Here is a 21113-nt window from a genome sequence, read left to right as displayed (position 1 = left end):
GTTTTTGGCAAAAAAACAGGATGTGTGGAGCACTGCAGAGTGCTTCTAGGGGCCGGGGAGGGCAAAAACTGGGTGTGTGGAGGGTTCGGGAGGCCAAAAACAGGCCCATATTTTGTCTATAAGACGTACCGAAATTTTCACCCATTTTTAGGCGGGGGGAAAGTGTGTTTATACTCCAAAAAATATGGTACATATTAGGTAGATGTATTAACCTCTAAGCCACAGGGTCTCCTTGCTTTATTGGCTATACCAGGGGAGAGATTAAGGTTCTTAATCTTTCAACACAAAAATAGTTTGTTGTGAAAGCAACTGCCTGCAAAGGCTGCTGGATTGGGGCTGAAAGGCGAAACTGGAAGCAGTACACTCTGCCCCATAATTGGGTCGACCAGGTTGCCCTGATAGACCGATCTCACCAGAAAAAAACACTTACAGGGAGGAATGCATATTAAGACCCACTATACCTGTGATGGCAAACCTATGGCACGCGTATCCGAGGTGTGTATGCAGAGCCATCTTTCTGGGCACGCGAACTGTTGCCCAACCCATCTGCACTGTGCATGCGTGCATGCCCCAGCTGGTGTTTGGGCCTCCAACGTGCATGCATGCAATTCAGGGGACCCAGCTGGTCTTTGGAGCTCTCCTGCAAATGCGCATGCGCATGAGAGTATGATTGCATGCACAGTCATGGGGGAGCTGCGTGGAACTTGTGTGCATGCGCAGATGGTGCGATTGCGCGCACAGCACATGGGGAGCCGTGTGAAAGCCATGCGCATGCGCAGGTGGTGCAGTTGCACGCACCACCTGTACATGCACAAAAGCTGTGCACATGTGCAGATGGTGATGGTGCGATTGAGCATGCAGCGTACAGAGGAGCCGCATGTTAGCACAGATGGCACATGCCCACGTGAAGCGCGTGAAGTGCGCACTGCTTGGCACTCGGTGAGTAAAAAGTTCATCACCATTGCACTATACGGTAGTAGGCTTCATCTTTTCCCTTTTTAAAAGCCTCCAAAGAGAACTAGGATAGAGAAGCAAATCCTTGTCTATATCCACATTTGTTTTAAATGGATTACTTTCCATACGGCTTTTTGGCTGCTGTAGTTTTTTTCATACCCTCTGTCCCACGAAGAGTCTTTATACTAGTTCCAGTTGGAAAAGGGTGCAGAAGAAGCTGATCGATTGCAGACTTCCTTCTTGCCAAACCAGACCAGCAGAAGTTCAATTAAATTATGTGGCCGGTAGCAATGTATTCAGTCTTTGTCAAGGATCAGTAATAAGTCTCATTTATTGCAAAGTGAAAACCAGGGAGTTATAGCAGGATATGAAAGCGCCAAGCCCATAGAGCCTTCAGTTATGGCTATTTAATACCCTAATGGAAGGTTGACCTAATAGAGTTGCCAGCAAAATTACTCTTTAAGAGGATTCACAGCTACTGCTATATCCAGGTGAGATATATATTATGAGCCATAGCATCTTTAAATTCAGCTTCACTGGCAGATGAGCAGGTTTATTACAACATTTCTGTGGGTTTTTGGAGGAGTATCAAATGGACTGATATTTAACGGTCTGCCTGTGGAACTCTAGTTTTTCAGACTATGTATCAGATAAAAATCTTACTGACATTTTTTCTGGTGCGCAGAAAAATCAGTAATCACTTTTATGACTGATCTGCTTGCCAGCTACATGGATACAACGGTGGTTGAACCACTTGCCAGGAATTTAAAAAAAAAAATTAAGCTGCTAAATGTACACACTAATGGTTAACTGGATCCACGTGAATTGTATCCCCTGTGGGAGTTTCAGAATATTTGCTGGTGTGCTAAGGAGGGAGGGAACACACACATTCTTTTAGGCTTAAGGAGCATTTAGATTTTTGCTATATTTTCCAGGAAAAATAGAGCTTTTCCACATGGAGCATTTATACCAATCTAGTATCACCTCTCTGCTCTTCTTTCCCATGATATCCTCCTTGGCAGCTGAGTTCAGCCCCACCCACCCCTGGCTTTGTTCCACGTACATAATATATGCATTCCAGTTTCATCAAAGGAATCCTTTACAGTAGTGCCCCCTCCCCCAACCTTTTAGGCACCAGGGACCGGTTCCGTGGAGAAAAGTTTTTCCATGGACTGGAGGGGGCGTGATTTTTGTGTGATATCTGCATCCTGTAGATGGGACTTTGCCTATTTGCATGGCCTGGTTTCTGGGATACTGTGGCTTGGTGCCGGTCCATGGACCTGGGGTTGGGGTTGGGGACCCCTTGCTTTAGACACTTGGTACTCCAGATTCTGTGCAAATGGTTTAAGGCAGGAGTGTGAAACTCAAGGCCCGCAGGCTAGATCTGGCCCACAAGGTGCTTAAATCTGGCCTGCGGGGCCACCTGGAAATAACAAAGGACTTGCCTGCGGTGCCTCTGCTGGCCAAAACAGGCCACACACCCCCGGGCTGAAAATAGCCTCCCCCACCCCCAGAGACCCTCCGAAGGCTGAAAACATCCTCCCAGAGCCTCTGTGCGAGCCCTAAACTTCACCTGGCATCCAAAACGGGCCGCGTAGAGACTCCTGGGAGGGGAGCGGCAGCATGGGTGGGGCCAGTCAAAAATCTGCTGGCCGGTGCACACATGTACGCTGGAGCTGAGCTAGGGCTTGTGTGCTCAAAGATATGGCTCCGTGTGCCACCTGTGGCACGTGTGTCATAGGTTTGCCATCATGGGTGTATGATTTTACGGTGGAATTGGATGCATTTCTTCTAGGGTGAGCAATTATGGCCCCTTTACGATCTGTGGATTTGAACTCCCAGAATTCCCAAGTTAGCATGGTTGGCTCAGGAATTCTGGGAGTTGAAGTCCACAGGTCATAAAGGGGCCATAGTTGCCCATCCTGTTTTAGATAAATATGTGCATTTTTCTTTGTTTTTACCTGAATTTAAGCCACCCACCTTCAATGTTTGGGATTGCCTATAAATATCCTTCAGCTGAATAGCCTTTTCAGTTTAAAACAATATGTTTGTGTTCTTTTCTTTTCTCTGGCTACACTACATATGACTTGCAATTTTCCTACCACTTAATTTACCACCACTGGTTTCCACATCCACATGATTGAGCCCTTTCAACTTTGCTCCATTACTGCAATATCTTAATGGCTTGGATCTTGAATTCATTATATTGCCTCTTATTTCATCTCCATTGTGTGCGCTAATGTTTGTGTCTATCTACTTTCGGTTAGAAAATTATATTTCAAATCTTCTCATTAACAACCTGGGCTGGTGATATTTTTTTTTCTTCAACTCATGTGGTTTATTTCTATAGCTCAGCCAATTTAAATGCATGCCTTGACTCTCAATTGCTCTTTTTTTGGCCTTTTCTCATTGTGGTTTTTCATCATCTGTACAATATTTCAGCTAAGTTTTATTATGGGAAGTAATGGTATGTGGATATATGTTTGGCAAATACTGAAAATGCAGCTAATGTATCTAGGGAGCTGTTGTAGATTATAGACTCACCATATAACTGGTGTCTACTTAGATTGCCTTTAATTACATTATACAGTGTTCCTCAATGAACAAGTAGGTGTTGTTGTGTAAGCACGTCGGCTCACTCTTATGTATTTTGTAGCATATCAGAAATGTATGTGGTTCTTTGATTCTTATGTTGTGCCAAAAACATATTGGTGCATCTGGGTACCATTGGTTCCATCTAAGCATGCATACTTATTTCATAGAGTAGACATGCCAAAATGTCCCACATCAATCTTCATTTATATATATAAAATAACAATTTTATTCTTCTTGGAGGAAAAATTACTCCTTTTCTACTGTTAATTCTTTGATATCTAAGAAGTCTTTAATTTTCTATTCTGAAAACCTAATTTTGTGCCAGCTGATTTTTATCATCTTAACAGACCTTCAGCTTGGCTTATTTCTACCAGTTTCTTTTCAATGATTTGGTCATTTGGAAGTAACTGCTATTCTAAACTTATTCTAATCTTCTTTTCTACTTAAGATAGCCAAATGTAACTGGACAGCTACAAAAACAAGCCTCTTGTCATGTGGCAAATTAAAGCCAATTCACACTGTATTTTTCAGGACTCCCTTGAATTGATCTTGTCTTCTAGGAAAGAAGGCGCATGTTCATATAGTTATCTTGGCACAATACAAAAGTGTTTTGCCATTGTCTTTCTCTATGATCGCTATTCCAGTTGTCCTCAACAAATCCAATATTGACCCACAACTTTCTAATTTACCTTGCATCTTGGGATTTCATAATGATGGTGCAGTGCTTAGAATGCAGTACTGCAGGCTACTTCTGCTGACTGCTGGCGGCCAGAAGTTTGGCAGTTCGAATCTCACAGGCTCAAGGTTGACTCAGCCTTCCATCCTTCTGAGGTGGGTAAAATGAGGACCCAGATTGTTGGGGGCAATATGCTGACTCTAAACAGCTTACATAGGGCTGTAAAGCACTGTGAAGCCGTATATAAGTCTAAGTGCTATTGCTATTGTTATTCAGGAAACTAAGTACAAATTTAGCAGTGGAACCACCTCCTCCTCCTTCTCCTCTGATGAGATCTAAGGTGGTTGACTAAACAGTGCCAACTCTGTGACTACATATTTTAAATACATCAAGTGTACACTATGGAATGCTATCTTAGGCACAATAATGGTTGGAAAACCTTGCAATACATCCCATGCTCACAGGGAAGACATGTTGGTTGAATGAAGTTGAATTTGGAGCAGCTGCTGTGAAATGCAAACACAATAAAAAGGCACCTACCATATCAGGTATCCAGGTAGCTCTTCTCTTCAATATATTCCACCAGAATACATTTGTTGGTAGAGAATAGAGCAAGTGAATAAACAAGCTAAAACACAGTCTAAAAATTTGCAACTTTTTCGTAGTGTCTCTATCACTAAAAATCTGAATTTGTGAAAGGGTGGGTGTGATTCAGTGGGACAAAGTGATGTTTCATATGAACCTTCGAAAAAGATCTGTATGATATGTTGCATAGTAAATGCACAAAACTTTTTGTGTTGTATTTAGGGGAGACATCCCCAGAGGCAGTGGTGAAATCCATTTTTTTTTTACTACCGGTTCTGTGGGCGTGGTGTGGTTTGGTGGGCGTGGCAGGCAAAGGATACTGCAAAATCCCCATTTCCTCCCCACTCCTGGGGAAAGGATATTACAAAATCTCCATTCCCACTCCACTCTGGGGCCAGCCAGAGGTGGTATTTGCTGATTCTCCTAACTACTCAAAATTTCTGCTACCGGTTCTCCAGAACCTGTCAGAACCTGCTAGATTTCACCCCTGCCCAGGGGTAGCTCTGATATGGACAGTTTGAAATCCTGGGACTGAAATTATCTAGAACTATGTCAAGTAATTACAAATGTATAGATTTTTAAGCTCTTTAATAAGAAATAAAAAAAGTAATTAGAATTGGAACTGGTTATATCTAATATTTTTTTATTTTATTATATATTTTCATTACAGCAATGTAAAAATTGGCAATTATGCAGTTAAAATGCAAGTTTTGTGTCTTCTAAGAGAAAATTCTTGTTGAGATATGGGACCTTCCTGGAAATCTATTAGGGCCAATATCAATAGACTATAAAATGTACAGTGTAATAATTCATGTGATATGTTTTTTCTTTGTCGCTACACAGGTAGGTGCGCTTGAATTAATGGGATTGTAGAGTATCTGCCTTGCAATGTGAGTTGGAAGCTAATTGTGCCTGGCTTTAAAGAATGCAGTTCTCAATCTGGGGAAAATAAGTTTCTGAAAATATTTTGTTTGTTCCCAAATGCCCTGATTTACCCAATGGAGAAGCAGCTTGTTAATTTGTTAACACCCAGTGGTGGGATTCAGCCGGTTTGGAGTGGTTCGGGCAAACTGGTAGTTAAATTGGTGGCGTGCCCTACTCCTCCCCACACTCCTCCTTCCAGGAGTCCCCACACACCCCATTTTGGCTGCCAGGTAAGTGCAGGGAGGCCTCCTACGCCCAAAATGGGGTGTGGGGGTGGTGCGGCACCCCCCTGTGGCCCGTTTTCGCTCCCAGGAGGCATGCCCCCCTCCCTGTGGCCCAAAATGGGGCGCAGGGGGGTGCGGCATGCCTCCCTCCCTGTGGCCCATTTTTGCTCCCAGGAGACTGCAGAGAGGCATATCCCCTCCACGCAGCCTGTTTTTGCTCCCAGGCGAGTGCAGGAAGCAGAGTGCTGCCTGTCACACCCCCTGGCCATGCCCACCATGCCCACACATACCCAGCCAGTCATTAGGGCAGAGAACCGGTTGTTAAATTATTTGAATCCCACCACTGTTCATGCCGTATTTTGTATTCCTTGGATGAGCCGGCGCTTAGCTTCCTAGGGAGATTAGGAATGGTGTAGAAAACTCATATAATGTAACTCCTGCTAGGTAGCCTGTTGCTTGGAGAAGGGAAATTATCTGTGAAAATTAAAGGGGTCAGTCCAGCTGAAAAAATCCTGGATTTGCAACCAGGAGTTTATCCCTATTTTCCAGGCCCTTATCTGGATTTTGGACATTCCTCGCTCAACTTTTAATTGGACATTTGAAGTTCCATTTGGTGTAGTGAGAACTCAAAAAATGTGTTTGCATTACTACCAGCACATTTTTTGCGTAAATTCTTACTTCTGCGCAGCAGCAGATTTGGCTTCAGAGTTTGGTGCCACGGGGATTTCTACATCTTCATCTGTGTAACAAAAAAATTTTAATAGCATCTGAGGATCTTAGCACTAACTGAACTACGTGATCTGCATTCCAGATGTCTGTCTTTGACACCCTGAAGTATTTAAAAAGCAGCAACCCGCTCTATTTGTATCCTTCTGCTTTCCAGAGCAAAATTCTTGGCAAAAACCGCTGGAATTGTTAGTTTGGTTTGGAGAGCAATTTGGAAATTAGATAGATAGATAGATAGATAGATAGATAGATAGATAGATAGATAGATAGATAGATAGATAGATAGATAGATAGTTTTTGTTAGTTGCGAAATCATATCCGACCCATGGTGACCCCTTGGACAACGTTCCTCCAGGCCTTCTTGTCCTCTACCATCCTCTGGAGTCCATTTAAGCTCATGCCCACTGCTTCAGTGACTCCATGCAGCCACCTCGTTCTCTGTTGTCCCATTCTTCTTTTGCCCTCAATCTTTCCCAGCATTAGGCTCTTCTCCAGTGAGTCCTTCCTTCTCATTAGGTGGCCAAAGTATTTGAGTTTCATCTTCAGGATTTGGCCTTCTAAGGAGCAGTCAGGGTTGATCTCCTCTAGGACTGACCGGTTTGATCATCTTGCAGTCCAAGGGACTCGCAGGAGTCTTCTCCAGCACCATAGTTCAAAGGCCTCAATTCTTTGGCGCTCAGCCTTTCTTATAGTCCAACTTTCACAACCATACATTGCAATTGGGAAAACCATAGCCTTGACTATGCACATTTTTGTTGGCAGGGTCTCTGCTTTTTAGAATGCTGTCTAAATTTGTTCCTGCCCAGGAGCAAGTGCTTTTTAATTTCTCGGCTGCAGTCCCCATCTGCAGTGATCTTGGAGCCCAGGAAAATAAAATCTGTCACTACCTCAATTTCTTCCCCATCTATTTGGCAGGAATTGAGAGGGCCGGATGCCATGATTTTAGTTTCTTAATGTTGAGTTTCAAGCCAACTTTTGCACTCTCCTTCTTCACCCACATCAGAAAACTCTTTAGTTCCTCTTCGCTATCTGCCATTAGAGTGCTATTATCTGCATATCTGAGGTTGCTGATATTTCTCCCAGCAATCTTAATTCCAACTTTTGATTCATCTAGCCCCGCCTTTCTCATGATGTGCTCTGCACATAAATTAAATAAGCTAGGTAACAGTATACAGCTTTGCTGGACTTCTTTCCCAATTTTGAATCAATCAGTGGTTCCTTGTCTCACTGTTGCTTCTTGATCCACATATAGGTTTCTCAAGAGACAAATAAGATGATCTGGTTACTCCCATCTTTTTAAGAATTTGCCACAATTTGTTGTGATCCACACAATCAAAGGCTTTAGCATAATCAATGAAGCAGAAGTAGATATTTTTCTGTAGCTCCCTAGCTTTCTCCATGATCCAGTGTATATTGGCAATTTGATCTCTAGTTCCACTGCCTCTTCGAAATCCTGCCTGTATTTCTGGTAGTTCTCGATCCACATACTGCTGGAGCCTAGCTTGTAGGATTTTAAGCATAACTTTACTGGCATGTGAAATGAGTGCAATGGTGTGATAGTTTGAATGTTCTTTGGCATTGCCTTTCTTTGGAATTGGAATGAAGATAGGTAGATAGATAGATAGATAGATAGATAGATAGATAGATAGATAGATAGATAGATAGATAGATATCTCTATTTTCATTCAAGATCCCCATGTTAGCAGTTCCTTTTTCAACAAATGAATACTACAATTTTGAAAAGTTGTTTTTTCAGTGGACGCAGAAAGAATGCATCAGAGTAACTGTTTACTTGTGTGTTTGTGTGTTTTTTACATTTTTTTAAGAAAAGAAAGTGCCAAACAGACCTTTGAGAACACGCTTCCGTTCATCATCTGCTAGGTCGTCCATTCAGTGGAGACCATCCCATTCGGCAAACTCAAGCCCACGGAGATACCCAGGTTATCGTCATGGATATGGGGAGAGCAACAGAAAACTGAGTTTTAAATCTCTACCAAAAGAAGAAAGAGCCCATTATGCTAAAAAAATAGGTATGTGTCTGTATGAACGTTTTTGACCATCTGCTTGTTGTTCTCACTGTTACGTTGTTTTATTTGTTATTTCATTCACCAGAACAAATGATTATATCTACTGCAATCAATTTTATGATGATAAAATTGATTGTAATAGTTCTAAACGGCAAAGAACAAAGTTAAGCCAAAGTTCTTCCATGGCCACCAAGCAATAAAATTAACAATTTTATGTTATAAAAAAGAGGAAATTTGATGGGGCACTCAGAAAGGAAGACACATACATTGTTAATAAAAGACTTGATTAAAATTGCAGGGACTTGAAAGAAGAGGTATTTTTGCAGTGTTACAACTAAGTGAAACATTTGCAGTCCAAGTTTACTTAACTTCTAACTTACATCCATCAGAAATAAATATCGGCATATATTGCTAACTATTTATTAAATTCATTAATTAGTTGGGGGTAGATGACATTCATATCATAAAAATGTAAATAAATAAAGCTTCAGGTTGAGGCTTTTTTTCCCCTTTTCTTTTTTAAGTTTTATCTGGAGCTTCACTTCAGAATGCTGTCCCTAAAAATAATATGTGAGGATTTGACATTGTTTTACTCTTACCGTGGAGACCCCTGGACACAATAGCTGAGAAAACTGGTACTAGTGCTTGGTTTGACTGCAGTTTTTGTCAAGGGCAATCAATTACTATTCTTTGAAACAGAGGCTTTCATCCTTAATGGGCCAAGCATTGTTGACATTTAATCTTTGCAGTAATAAAAATATTAAAATAGTGTATATGTTTCTTGTTGTTGTGTGCAGCATCTGAATCAGTATATCTGGTTTCACCACATTCAAGGAACTTCCAAGGGCGGACTCAACCAGTACATCAGGTTGTATTAACCAAGAGGAAAGTCCCAGGTAAGTTTGGAAATCGGTGAGTAAACTGGCAAGTCTTTGTTGTTGTTGTTGTTGTTGTTGTTAGTTGCAAAGTCATGTCCGACCCATCTCAACCCCATGGTCAACGTTCCTCCAGGCCTTCCTGTCCTCTACCATCCTTTGGAGTCCATTTAAGCTCATACCTACTGCTTCAGTGACTCCATCCAGCCACCTCGTTCTCTGTCGTCCAGTTCTTCTTTTGCCCTCAATCTTTCCCAGGATTAGGCTCTTCTCCAGTGAATCCTTCCTTCTCATTAGGTGGCCAAAGTATTTGAGTTTCATCTTCAGGATCTGGTCTTCTAAAGAGCGGTCATGGTTGACCGGTTTGATCATCTTGCAGTCCAAGGGACTTGCAGGAGTCTTCTCCAGCACCATAGTTCAAAGGCCTCAATTCTTTGGTGCTCAGCCTTTCTTATGGGCCAACTTTCACAGCCATTGGCAAGTCATATTATTGACTTCCTTTTTTTGCTAGAAAGTGAAACTCAAGTTAACACAAGGGAAGACAATCTAGTGACCTTGGAATATATTAGAATAATGACTCCCAAGAAATTCTCTGTGTTGCAGCCTCGGTGCCTCTGGCAAGCATCAATTAGGACAGCTGCTATTCAGCAGCTGGAAGTGGTAGATGCTACAAGCAAAGGATAGCTCTGCTCACTTTGAATCAAAAAGAAATATTTTCTTTGCAGAAATTGTGTAGCTTTTTTAAGCCTTCAAAGTCTCTTATAAACAGTCTTGATAGTTAATGCAGGTGCTGTCTGGTTGTACTGACTTTTTTTAAAAAACTTTTTTTGCTTTTATCTCATATTGTTATATGGTAAATCATCCGGAGGCTTTAGTAGAATACTTGGATGCATAAACAAATAAATGTGTAAATAAATAAATAAACATTTTTCTTAGAATCAGTCAAGTGCTGCCACAGCAATTTTGGGTGGCTTTAGAAAAATAGGAGGGAATTTGATATTTTTCTACTTTGGAAATTAAGGAGGAGGAGAAAAGCCAATTCAAACTCCATTTTTTCATGTGTTGGATTCTTAGCCAATAGTCAGAATGCTGACTTTTTGTCTAGAGGAATTTGGAACTAATCTCTATCCCAGTGACTATGTAAGCTTCTCTCTTCTTAAAACCAACTTCCATATTCATAGCCCAAACACTCATAAATCCGGTTGTCTCATTTCAGAGGAAGATGAACTGGAAGAAACGAAAGATATTGCTGTTCGAGTCATGTCCTCTCACTCAGTACTGGTCACATGGACAGATCCCTCCAGTGAAAAGCAGAAAAGACCCATCTCCTCTAGGTACTAAGCATTATCTGGGCTTTTTACATAGGATTGCCGTAGGAATGCCAATTCTAGCTTGTTGCTTGCAGCTTTGGAAATCTAGCAGGGCTGGACAATATTTTAAGGAAAAACAAATCTTGTGATCTGCCAGCAGCCTGCGGAGCTGGCAGCGGAGTCGGACAATGAGGAGGCTGGGGAGGAACATGGGCCAGTCCTGGAGTCTGGGGAAGACTCGGACAAGGGCTCAGCATTGGAGGCAGAGATGGGGCCAGGGCCATCTGGGAGTTATGTGTGGACTCCAGAACCTCCAGAGCCGGAAATCAGAGAGGCAGAGGAACAGGGGGAGCCTGTTCCTAGTGCGCACATGCACAGAGCTGCCAGAAGGCAAGAACCAGGGGTGAAATACTCCCGGTTCGGACCAGATCGCCCGATCTGGTAGTAATGATGGCGGGCGGTTGGGAGAACCGGGAGCAAAAATCCCTGCCACCCCCCATTCTTTAACAAGATTTATTGAGTTGAAAGGATAGACTTGTAAGAATTTCAGCAAGTCATCAGTATCTAATTTAAAATCATTATCTTTTTTAAAAAATATTTTTCTTTAGACATTTTTCGTTAACATATGTAAGTATTTAATAAACAGGGTATTGTCTGGGTCATTTTACATATACATAATAGTAGTAGTAGTAGTAGTAATAATAATAATAATAATAATAATAATAATAATAATAATAATAATAATAATAATAATAATAATATTTTAATTTGTATACCGCCCTTCTCCTGAAGGACTCAGGGCAGTGAACAGGCAGATAAAATATAAATACACACAATAATTAAAAACATCCCTTAAAAAACTAATTTAAATGCCCAATATTCTTTACTTGTACATAATAGTATTCTTCCAACTTCTAATTTCTACTTTTACTACCTAACCATTGGTAGAACAAACCCCAAGTTTAAAAATATTTTGTGTCTTCTTTATCCTTTATCTTTAATGTTAGCCTATCCATTTCTGCACAATTTAATATTTTTTTGATTATATTTTCATCTGAAGGAGTTTCCTCATTTTTCTAATGTGCAAATACAATTTTTGCTGCCATCAAAACATGCAATATTAAATATATATTCACTTTATTATATTTTTGTCTGGCAAAATACCTGAGAAAAATATTTCTGGCTTTAAATCTATATGTTGCTTTATCATTTTTTCTATGTATGTATTTTCACCCAAATTGTTTTTTACTTTGGGCAATTCCACCACATATAATAGTACGCGCCTGGTATTAAGGCTAGCAAAGATGTTTAAAAACATGTCCGCCAAATGTTAGAAATGAAATCATTATCTTCTAGTACAGGGGTTTCCAACCTTGGCAAGCTTCGCTGGCTGAGGAACTCTAAAAGTTAAAGTCCACAAGTCTTAAAGTTGCCAAGGTTGGAGACCCTTGTACTAATATATTAAGTTGCAGTCGTGTAGACTCTCTTAGTTTCTCATTAACTACTTTACTATGAACCTGTGAACAGAGTTTTTTCCACTAATGGAAAAATCTGCAGCTGACTGCTTACAAAGGCATCTCTTGCTGGATGGCTGTAATGTGAGGTTCAATAGGTATTAAACTGAGTTTCATTCTGAGATTATTCACATCCTGAATATTCAGACCAAGGGTTGCTATCCCTGAAGAATTTGCCAAGTTCTTCAAAGGTTGGGTGCATTGTGTATGTAAAGTTGTGATATTTGAACCCTTGCTATTGTGCTTTGTTTTTAATGATTCTGGTTAATCCTGCTTTCTTCTGTCACATTATTTCTAGGCAGTACACTGTCCGTTACAGAGAGAAAGGGGAATCGGCAAGGTGGGATTACAAACAAGTATCCAACAAGCGGGTTTTGGTGGACAAACTAATTCCAGATACTATGTATGAATTTGCAGTTAAAATCTCACAAGGAGAAAAGGAGGGCAAGTGGAGTGTTTCGGTTTACCAAAGAACCCCAGAAACTGGTATGTATTAAGCAGGGGTGAAATCTACTTACCTTCCTTACTGGTTTGGAAGTGCACATGCTGCATGCATGTGTCACATGCACACACAGACTTTCTGTGCATGCGCAAAATTTTCTGCACATGCGCAGAAGGTAAAAAACACATTACACCCGGGCGGGTGGGCAGTGCTTTGCTCTGCCATCGCTACTGGATCGCCAAACCACCAGTCACGATCTCTACCAGATCACGAGATCCGGTCAGTACCCCTGGTATTAAGTATTAATCAAAATTGTGCCTGTAAATCTTTTCTGAAAGAGTTAAAGTTCCAGTCCAAAAAACAAATAAAATAAAAATCGTGTTAATAAATAAATAAATTTATTTATTTTTTATTTTTTTTGTTTACATTTATACCCCGCCCTTCTCCGAAGACTCAGGGCGGCTTACAGTGTATAAGGCAATAGTCTCATTCTATTTGTATATATATATATTTTTTTTTTACAAAGTCAACTTATTGCCCCCCCAACAATCTGGGTCCTCATTTTACTTACCTTATAAAGGGTGGAAGGCTGAGTCAACCTTGGGCCGGGCTCGAACCTGCAGTAATTGCAGGCTCTGTGTTTTTAATAACAGGCTTCTCTATTGCCTGAGCTATCCCGGCCCTTTATTTATTTATTTTCTTAGCAACAACATGAGCATGATTTGCCATTCTCCCAGGATGGGGTTCTGTTTTCTCAGTCTGGCATACAGGCTCAGCCTCTGTTTTAAGATCAACCAAAGTTGGCTTAGAGGTGCGACCTAGTTGGGCAAAGCCAGGCATACTGCTTTACATGAGGTCAGCTTGCTTTTAATTTTCTTCATCTTTAACCAATAGAGGTGCTCCAGTAATTTCTCCATGAAAATAGCTCGGAATTGTCGTCTCGGAATTGTTTATACTATACTGTAAAAGGGTGGCATGGAAAGCAAGCAGTGAAATAAATGGGAGTCCACCATCCATATTGCTTCTTTCAGAGTCCCCAGCATTTTGCAAATGGTGGCCATTGTTTGGAAATTGAAGGACATATTGTGGATGTTGTAAATAACTGCCAGAGAGATGCTTGCTGTCTCACTGAATACCTGCTACATGTTTATAATCTTGCTGTGGAGCTTCATTAGATCAGAATGCTGTTTGCCACCCATCAGCCCCAGTCCATCAGAAAGTCCCCTAGTCTTTAGATAGTGTCCTATTCCTGGCACAAGGGCACATTTCCAAATAAAAGCAGTAGGTCGCAGCCATCCATCGCTTTTGTTTTCTAAGAAAAGTTGTGTGCTCTCTTCAGAGTCCAGAGGAATTTGTTGTTGTTAGTTGCGAAGTCGTGTCCGACCCATCGAGATCCCATGGACAGCATTCCTTCAGGCCTTCTTGTCCTCTACCATCCTCTGGACTCCATTTAAGTTCATGGCTACTGCTTCAGTGACTCCATCCAGCCATCTCCTTCTCTGCCGTCCCCTTCTTCTTTTGCCCTCAATCTTTCCCAGCATTAGGCTCTTCTCCAGTGAATCCTTCCTTCTCATTAGGTGGCGAAAGTATTTCAGTTTCATCTTCAGGATCTGAAGGATTCCTGAAGATGAATTACTGGAAATAAAAAATTCTGGAGCCAAATATTTAGGAATGAAGCATCCCTGTGTCATATGAAGAAAGATGTGAGGCAGGAAGCCTATTGGACTTTAAAGGAAGAGTTTATCTCTTTCTTTCTTTCTTCTTTCTTTCTTTCTTTCTTTCTTTCTTTCTTTCTTTCTTTCTCTCTCTCTCTGTTTCTCTCTCTCTCTCTCACTCTTTCACTCTCTCACTCTCTTTCTCACTCTCACTCTCCCCTCTCCTTCTCCTCCCTTCCTTTCCCCCCTCCCCCCTTCTCCTTCTGCTCCCTCTCCTTCTTCTCATGACTGCTGTTTATTTTTCAGCTCCTGCTAGTGCTCCAGAAAACCTCAATGTGTGGTCAATTAAAGGCAAAACTCCTACTGTTGTGGCTACCTGGGATGCCCTTGCAGAAAGTGAAGGAAAAGTCAAAGGTAAATGGGGGAAATGAATCAGAATAAATCGGAGAACTTCATGGGCAGATTTTATTGAACACAAAAAGAAAAAAAAAGATTGCAAAAGCAAAAAACTACAGGCACAGTCCTGATCTAAATCAGCAAATTGAACAGATGCATTGCCATCGAATGCTTCTCCCTTTTTTCAAATGCTTCTCCCTATTTTAGGGGTGTGCTAAAAACTTGAAGCGACATTACCCATTCACATTGTTGTTGAGGGAGATTCATATGTGGGACAGTGAAAGACTTTTTATTTTGAGCTCTGGTATCTATAAACTAGGTCAGGATGAGATCACTAGCCTTAGGATTGCAATCCTGAATTCCCTGCCCCTCTCCAACTCAAGTCTCAGCAAGCTAAAAATGAAAAACTTCATGGCATGCCACCAACAAACTGATATAACCCCCTCCCCTCCAGGAAATAACCACTTCCACCCCAGGACCCAGCCTTAACCACAATGGCACAACAGTGCAAAGCCAGGAATGCAGCTGGTTGTGGAGTTTCTGGCTCACAACACAAAGCAACAAGGAAAAGTTGCAGTCATTTTGTGTTCAACCACTTCAGTATGGAGATGCAGGGTTAGCAAAGAGCCAACTTCCCATTCTAGGGACATACCTTCAGAATTAGGTGACTGTGAGAAAGAGGGCAAGGCAACCAAGTTCAAATGCAAGAGAAATGGGGAAACATTTTTCACTTATTTATTTATTTATTGATTCATTCATTCAGAATCTGGGTGGGAATTTCCTTTTAGAGTTTTCAAGATTATAATTTTAAATTCAGACTTGCATTTCTGAAATCCATGTGGTTCTTGCTTCTTTGGTTTGCCAGTTTTATGGGGCTTGACTCCGTCCTTAGGAAGGACAGGCAGTGCCTAGCCAAGATCAGCAAGTTGCTGGCCCACCTGTCCAGGTGAGGTTCCCTCCATAACTCTGGCCCGCTCCTTCCCAAACCTTTGCAGCTTCAGCAAATGAATGGGATTGTCACATGCAGCCAGTGGGTTGCAACTTTCAGACCGTTGACCTAAATGATATAGAGTTTATGGAAAGTATAATGAAACGATGGAATAGAGACAACACTCAAAGAAAATAATTAACACAATCAACTGATATTAAAATTACATCAAGCTCAAGTACTTACAACTAGCTAGCAACAGAATTGTTTCATTCTGTAATCAGAAACTCCTTCCAGTTTTTAACATCATTCACATTTTTAACTACAAAAATGAGAAGCTAATTATAGAATGTTCTACTGTATGTCCTGTTCAATTTTCATGTGAAATCTGTTCTTTGCTTGTTTGTAACTTAGGCATTGGATTTGTATAAGCCATAAAAGGATGCACAAAATTATTTATAAATTATAAATTACATTTATAATTTAAAAATAATACCTAATCCAATAAAGGAGTGCTGTTGCTAATAGATATCAATATTATATTCTGTTAGCTGCAAAATTAGCTCTTTTCAGATTGCAAGATCAACATGAGAAATAAACAGAAGACAATCTTTAATATGGAAAGGGGAAACTGTCATTTTAAGAAAGTTATAACACAAAAATAAATAATGCATAAATATAAGATGCATATTCATTAGTCTTATTATGATATTGATGGATTGAGAATGGTAATTCCATGGCCTGAAGTTTTATTCGAATAGTTAATTAATGTTGCTCTCTTGCTGTTCAAGTTTCCTAAGATTTTCTTCATATGAATTCTGAACGATAAAACTACAGGTTATGGGGAAATATTACACGTATGAATATTTTTTCGCATACAGAGGGAAAAGATTCTGCCTGATGAATAAAGAACTGTGAATGAAAGCCAATCTCCCTTATAGTTTCTTCTTTTTAGTGTTCCAAATGCAATTTTTTCTTAATGAACTTGAAAAGTCATTCAGTTATGCTGTATTATAAATTTGTGAAAACAAGTTCCTTTAGCATTGTTTATTTCACAAAACCATTAGCAATGCTAATGCCAGGCTCTTGTGCAATCAGGAATGCAAAGGGAAGAACAATTTTCTAATGAGGTAACACAAATCAAGCGTTAGAAGTATCCTAGATGTCACCACTGGTGGCACTATCCTTGTGCATCTTTAGTCAACATAAAGGTGTTGTCTTTGTTTTGGTTTTAGTTAGTTTCATTAATTTTGTATATGCAATAATCTTTTCATGCTTAAGATAGCAGTGGCAGTATCACCTCTAAAGCATTGGGCAAGTGAATATGTTCATTTTAGTGTATGTTCATCTTATATTGGCCACTATATATACAGTAGTGGCCAAAATTCTGGAAACCTTTTGGGAAAAGTGTATTTTTGAGGTTTGATGGCTAATAACACCACTTTTTTTTTTTGAGTTTCAAGATAATCATATTTCATAGCTGGAATGACTTTGGAATAGCCCAGACCTTAAACCCAATTGAAAATCTATGGAGCCAACTAAAGAAACTTGTTAATCAGAAATGACCCAGCAATAAACCCCAGTTAATAGAAGCAATCATTCAATCTTGGTTTCACATTATAACAGCTGCAGAACTAAAAGACTTGGTTCACTCCATGGGAAGACTTTGTAAGGCTGTAATTCATGCTAAGGGTTACCCAACTAAGTATTAACTGACATGGTGATAATTTTTGTATATCTCGTTTTTTCTGCGTGTTTCACTTTTCTTCCTTATACTTTAACTGCTATTCCAATAGCAAATCCTTCATAGAAGTTATTGCATTACACTCTTCATTAAATTATCTTTCCGTTGATATATAATTTTATGGTACTACTTCAAAAAAAAATGGTGTTATTAGCTAGTTTTAAAAAATGCAATTTTCCCAAAAGGTTTCCACAATTTTGGCCATTACTGTATAGTACAGGAGTTTCCAACCTTGGCAACTTTAAGACTTGTGGACTTCAACTCCCAGAATACCTCAGCCAGCAAAGCTGGCTGAGGAATTCTGGGAGTTGAAATCCTAATCTAAAGTTGCCAAGGTTGAGACCCTTGTAGTACATACAGATAGTTGTCAACTTGTGATCACAATTGCGCCCAAAATTTATGTTGCTAAGTGAGAAATTTGTTTAGTTAGTTTCATTAATTTTGTATATGCAATAATCTTTTCATGCTTAAGATAGCAGTGGCAGTATCACCTCTAAAGCATTGGGCAAGTGAATATGTTCATTTTAGTGTATGTTCATCTTATATTGGCCACTATATATACAGTAGTGGCCAAAATTCTGGAAACCTTTTGGGAAAAGTGTATTTTTGAGGTTTGATGGCTAATAACACCACTTTTTTTTTTTTGAGTTTCAAGATAATCATATTTCATAGCTGGAATGACTTTGGAATAGCCCAGACCTTAAACCCAATTGAAAATCTATGGAGCCAACTAAAGAAACTTGTTAATCAGAAATGACCCAGCAATAAACCCCAGTTAATAGAAGCAATCATTCAATCTTGGTTTCACATTATAACAGCTGCAGAACTAAAAGACTTGGTTCACTCCATGGGAAGACTTCGTAAGGCTGTAATTCAACTAAGTATTAACTGATATGGTGATAATTTTTGTATATCTCGTTTTTTCTGTGTGTTTCACTTTTCTTCCTTATACTTTAACTGCTATTCCAATAGCAAATCCTTCATAGAAGTTATTGCATTACACTCTTCATTAAATTATCTTTCCGTTGATATATAATTTTATGGTACTACTTCAAAAAAAAATGGTGTTATTAGCTAGTTTTAAAAAATGCAATTTTCCCAAAAGGTTTCCACAATTTTGGCCATTACTGTATAGTACAGGAGTTTCCAACCTTGGCAACTTTAAGACTTGTGGACTTCAACTCCCAGAATACCTCAGCCAGCAAAGCTGGCTGAGGAATTCTGGGAGTTGAAGTCCACAAGTCTTAAAGTTGCCAAGGTTGGAGACCCTTGGTGTAGTACATACAGATAGTTGTCAACTTGTGATCACAATTGCGCCCAAAATTTATGTTGCTAAGTGAGAAATTTGTTAAGTGAGTTTTGTCCCATTGTACGACTTTTCTTGCCACACACGTTAAGTGAATCGTTGCAGTTGTTAAGTTAGTACGCCGGTTGTTAAGTGAATCTGGCTTTCCCATTGACTTGGCTTGTCAGAAGGTTTCAAAAAGGGATCACATGACCCCAAGACCCTGCAACCGTCATAAATAGGAATCAATCGCCAAGCGTTTGAATGTAAATCGCACGGCCGCAGCGATGCCGCAACAGTCATTAATGGGGAAAATGGTCATAAATCACTTTTTTTCAAGCCACTGTAACTTTGAAATGTCACCAAATGAACTGTTGTAAGTCGAGGACCACCTGTATAGGAGGATAGTATCAATTATAATGCACTAAGTGAGTGAATCTGATCATCTTGTTCATTTGAAGGTGGTGTTCCTTTTTTCTAAAGCCGGGCATCGGAATTTCATGTTAACGTGTGCCACTATGTATGTATGTGTATATGTATGTGTATATATGTACACGTGTACACATGTACACACATACACACTCACAAATTCACACACTTAATACATTCTTAGTACACACACAGTGTTCATTTTATACTAATATATTCAGAACAGATTCACTTAGGACCTTTCGCCGCGAACTTAAAACTTATTTATTTCGTATGGCTGGACTAGCCTGATTTTTACTTTTATTGGATGGGTTTTTTAAATTTTGTGATTTTACGGGGGAGTACGTTTTTTAACATTTTGGGCATTTAAATTAGTTTTTTAAGGGATGTTTTTAATTATTGTGTGTATTTATATTTTATCTGCCTGTTCACCGCCCTGAGTCCTTCGGGAGAAGGGCGGTATACAAATTAAAATATTATTATTATTATTATTATTATTACTTGCCCAGGGCATTAGAATTGACCACCACTGCTACCTATATATAATGCAATATCTTTTATACCCCAGCTTTTGACTTGACGTGCATTGCCAGTGTATTAATTTTAGTAATGCACGTTCTAATTCATCCTACCCATACAGTCTTTCCGCTGGAAACAGGATTGTTTTCAGTTTCCTCCTTCCAACCGTCTGCCAAATTGTTTCAGAATACATTCTCTCATACGCTCCGGCACTCAAACCTTTCGGCGCAAAGTCCATTTCCTACCCGGGAGACACCACATCTGCTTCAGTGGAGGGCCTGCTGCCTGGAGAGCGCTATATTTTCAAAATTCGTGCTGGAAACAGGAGAGGCCAAGGCCCTCAGTCGAAAGCCTTCAGTGTCGCCCTGCCAGCAAGTAAGTACAGTGCCTCCATTGTTCACACCCTTCTTGTTTCCTTTTTAAATTTATCACATCTCAATAATTTTGGAACAATCCCTGCTCCTGTCCAGATGATTGAATAGTTTGAGGAGTAGGTGTAAGAAATCTTCTAAGGCAGATATGGCTCTTAAATCTCTGTAGCCCCCCCTCCCACTAATTTTAGACCCCTTTGTTGGCCTTGGAGGTTTTTAAAAGGGAGACAGGTAAATGAGGTGATAAAGAGAGAAAGAGTGAAAGCAGCGAAGTGGTCTTTGCCTATGTAACCAGAGGGGTGCTGCTAATATTTAAGAGCTGATTGCTGGCTGCAGCAACCGTGCTGCTCCATAGAACATCTGACTGATGTATCAGGCATTGAGGCTCATCTCTGCTGCCAACTGGCTCAAAAGAGTTTTTTTTAAATTAACAATTGGCTCTCCCAAGTCAGCTCTTGCATACCCTTCCTAATGCCTTGCCCACTGTTGGCTTCAACTGTACCTCTTTTTGCCGTGGGGGCCTCCAGCATATAATCTCTGAAGAAATGTTTTTGGGGTTTTTTTGACAGCAAAATTTTCTCATGCAGGCTCATTCAGCCCTTAGCTGGATGGATCCTAAAACATATCCTTTTAGGCATAATGTTCTGCAGGGATTTTCAGTTATATTTCAGAGCCTAGATGGGGGCAGAGGTTAGGCATATTCCATTGGTTAATCCAATGAAGCTACCTGTGTACCATTTCCATCTTGCACTGGGTAATTAAAATATAGTAGGACTGTCATAATCAGAATGTTCAGAAACAAATTTATTTCATCAAAATGTTTTCTTTGTTTCCTGACTCCAATGTTTGACTTTATTCTCTAAATTAATATCTGAGAGTTACTGTATATTTGAAACTGAATGATATTTTACTTTGATAGTGATCATATTGTGTG

General features: G+C 40.0%; 1 protein-coding gene across 1 annotated transcript in view; it reads left to right on the top strand.

The window, feature by feature from the left end:
* FNDC1 (fibronectin type III domain containing 1) overlaps positions 1-21113 on the top strand; it is an 87802-nt gene that overhangs the window by 24929 nt on the left and 41760 nt on the right. Inside the window, exons 2-7 of the mRNA XM_058168494.1 lie at positions 8511-8714; positions 9509-9607; positions 10803-10920; positions 12709-12896; positions 14814-14921; positions 19995-20183. Of these exons, the coding sequence (XP_058024477.1) occupies positions 8511-8714; positions 9509-9607; positions 10803-10920; positions 12709-12896; positions 14814-14921; positions 19995-20183 (906 nt within the window). The remainder of the gene's footprint in view (positions 1-8510; positions 8715-9508; positions 9608-10802; positions 10921-12708; positions 12897-14813; positions 14922-19994; positions 20184-21113) is intronic.

Source organism: Ahaetulla prasina, chromosome 1, assembly GCF_028640845.1.
Source record: "Ahaetulla prasina isolate Xishuangbanna chromosome 1, ASM2864084v1, whole genome shotgun sequence".
In the NCBI taxonomy this organism is placed as follows: Eukaryota; Metazoa; Chordata; class Lepidosauria; order Squamata; family Colubridae; genus Ahaetulla; species Ahaetulla prasina.
The sequence above is the reverse complement of the archived record's forward strand: the minus strand, read 5'-3'. Positions and strand labels throughout refer to the sequence as shown.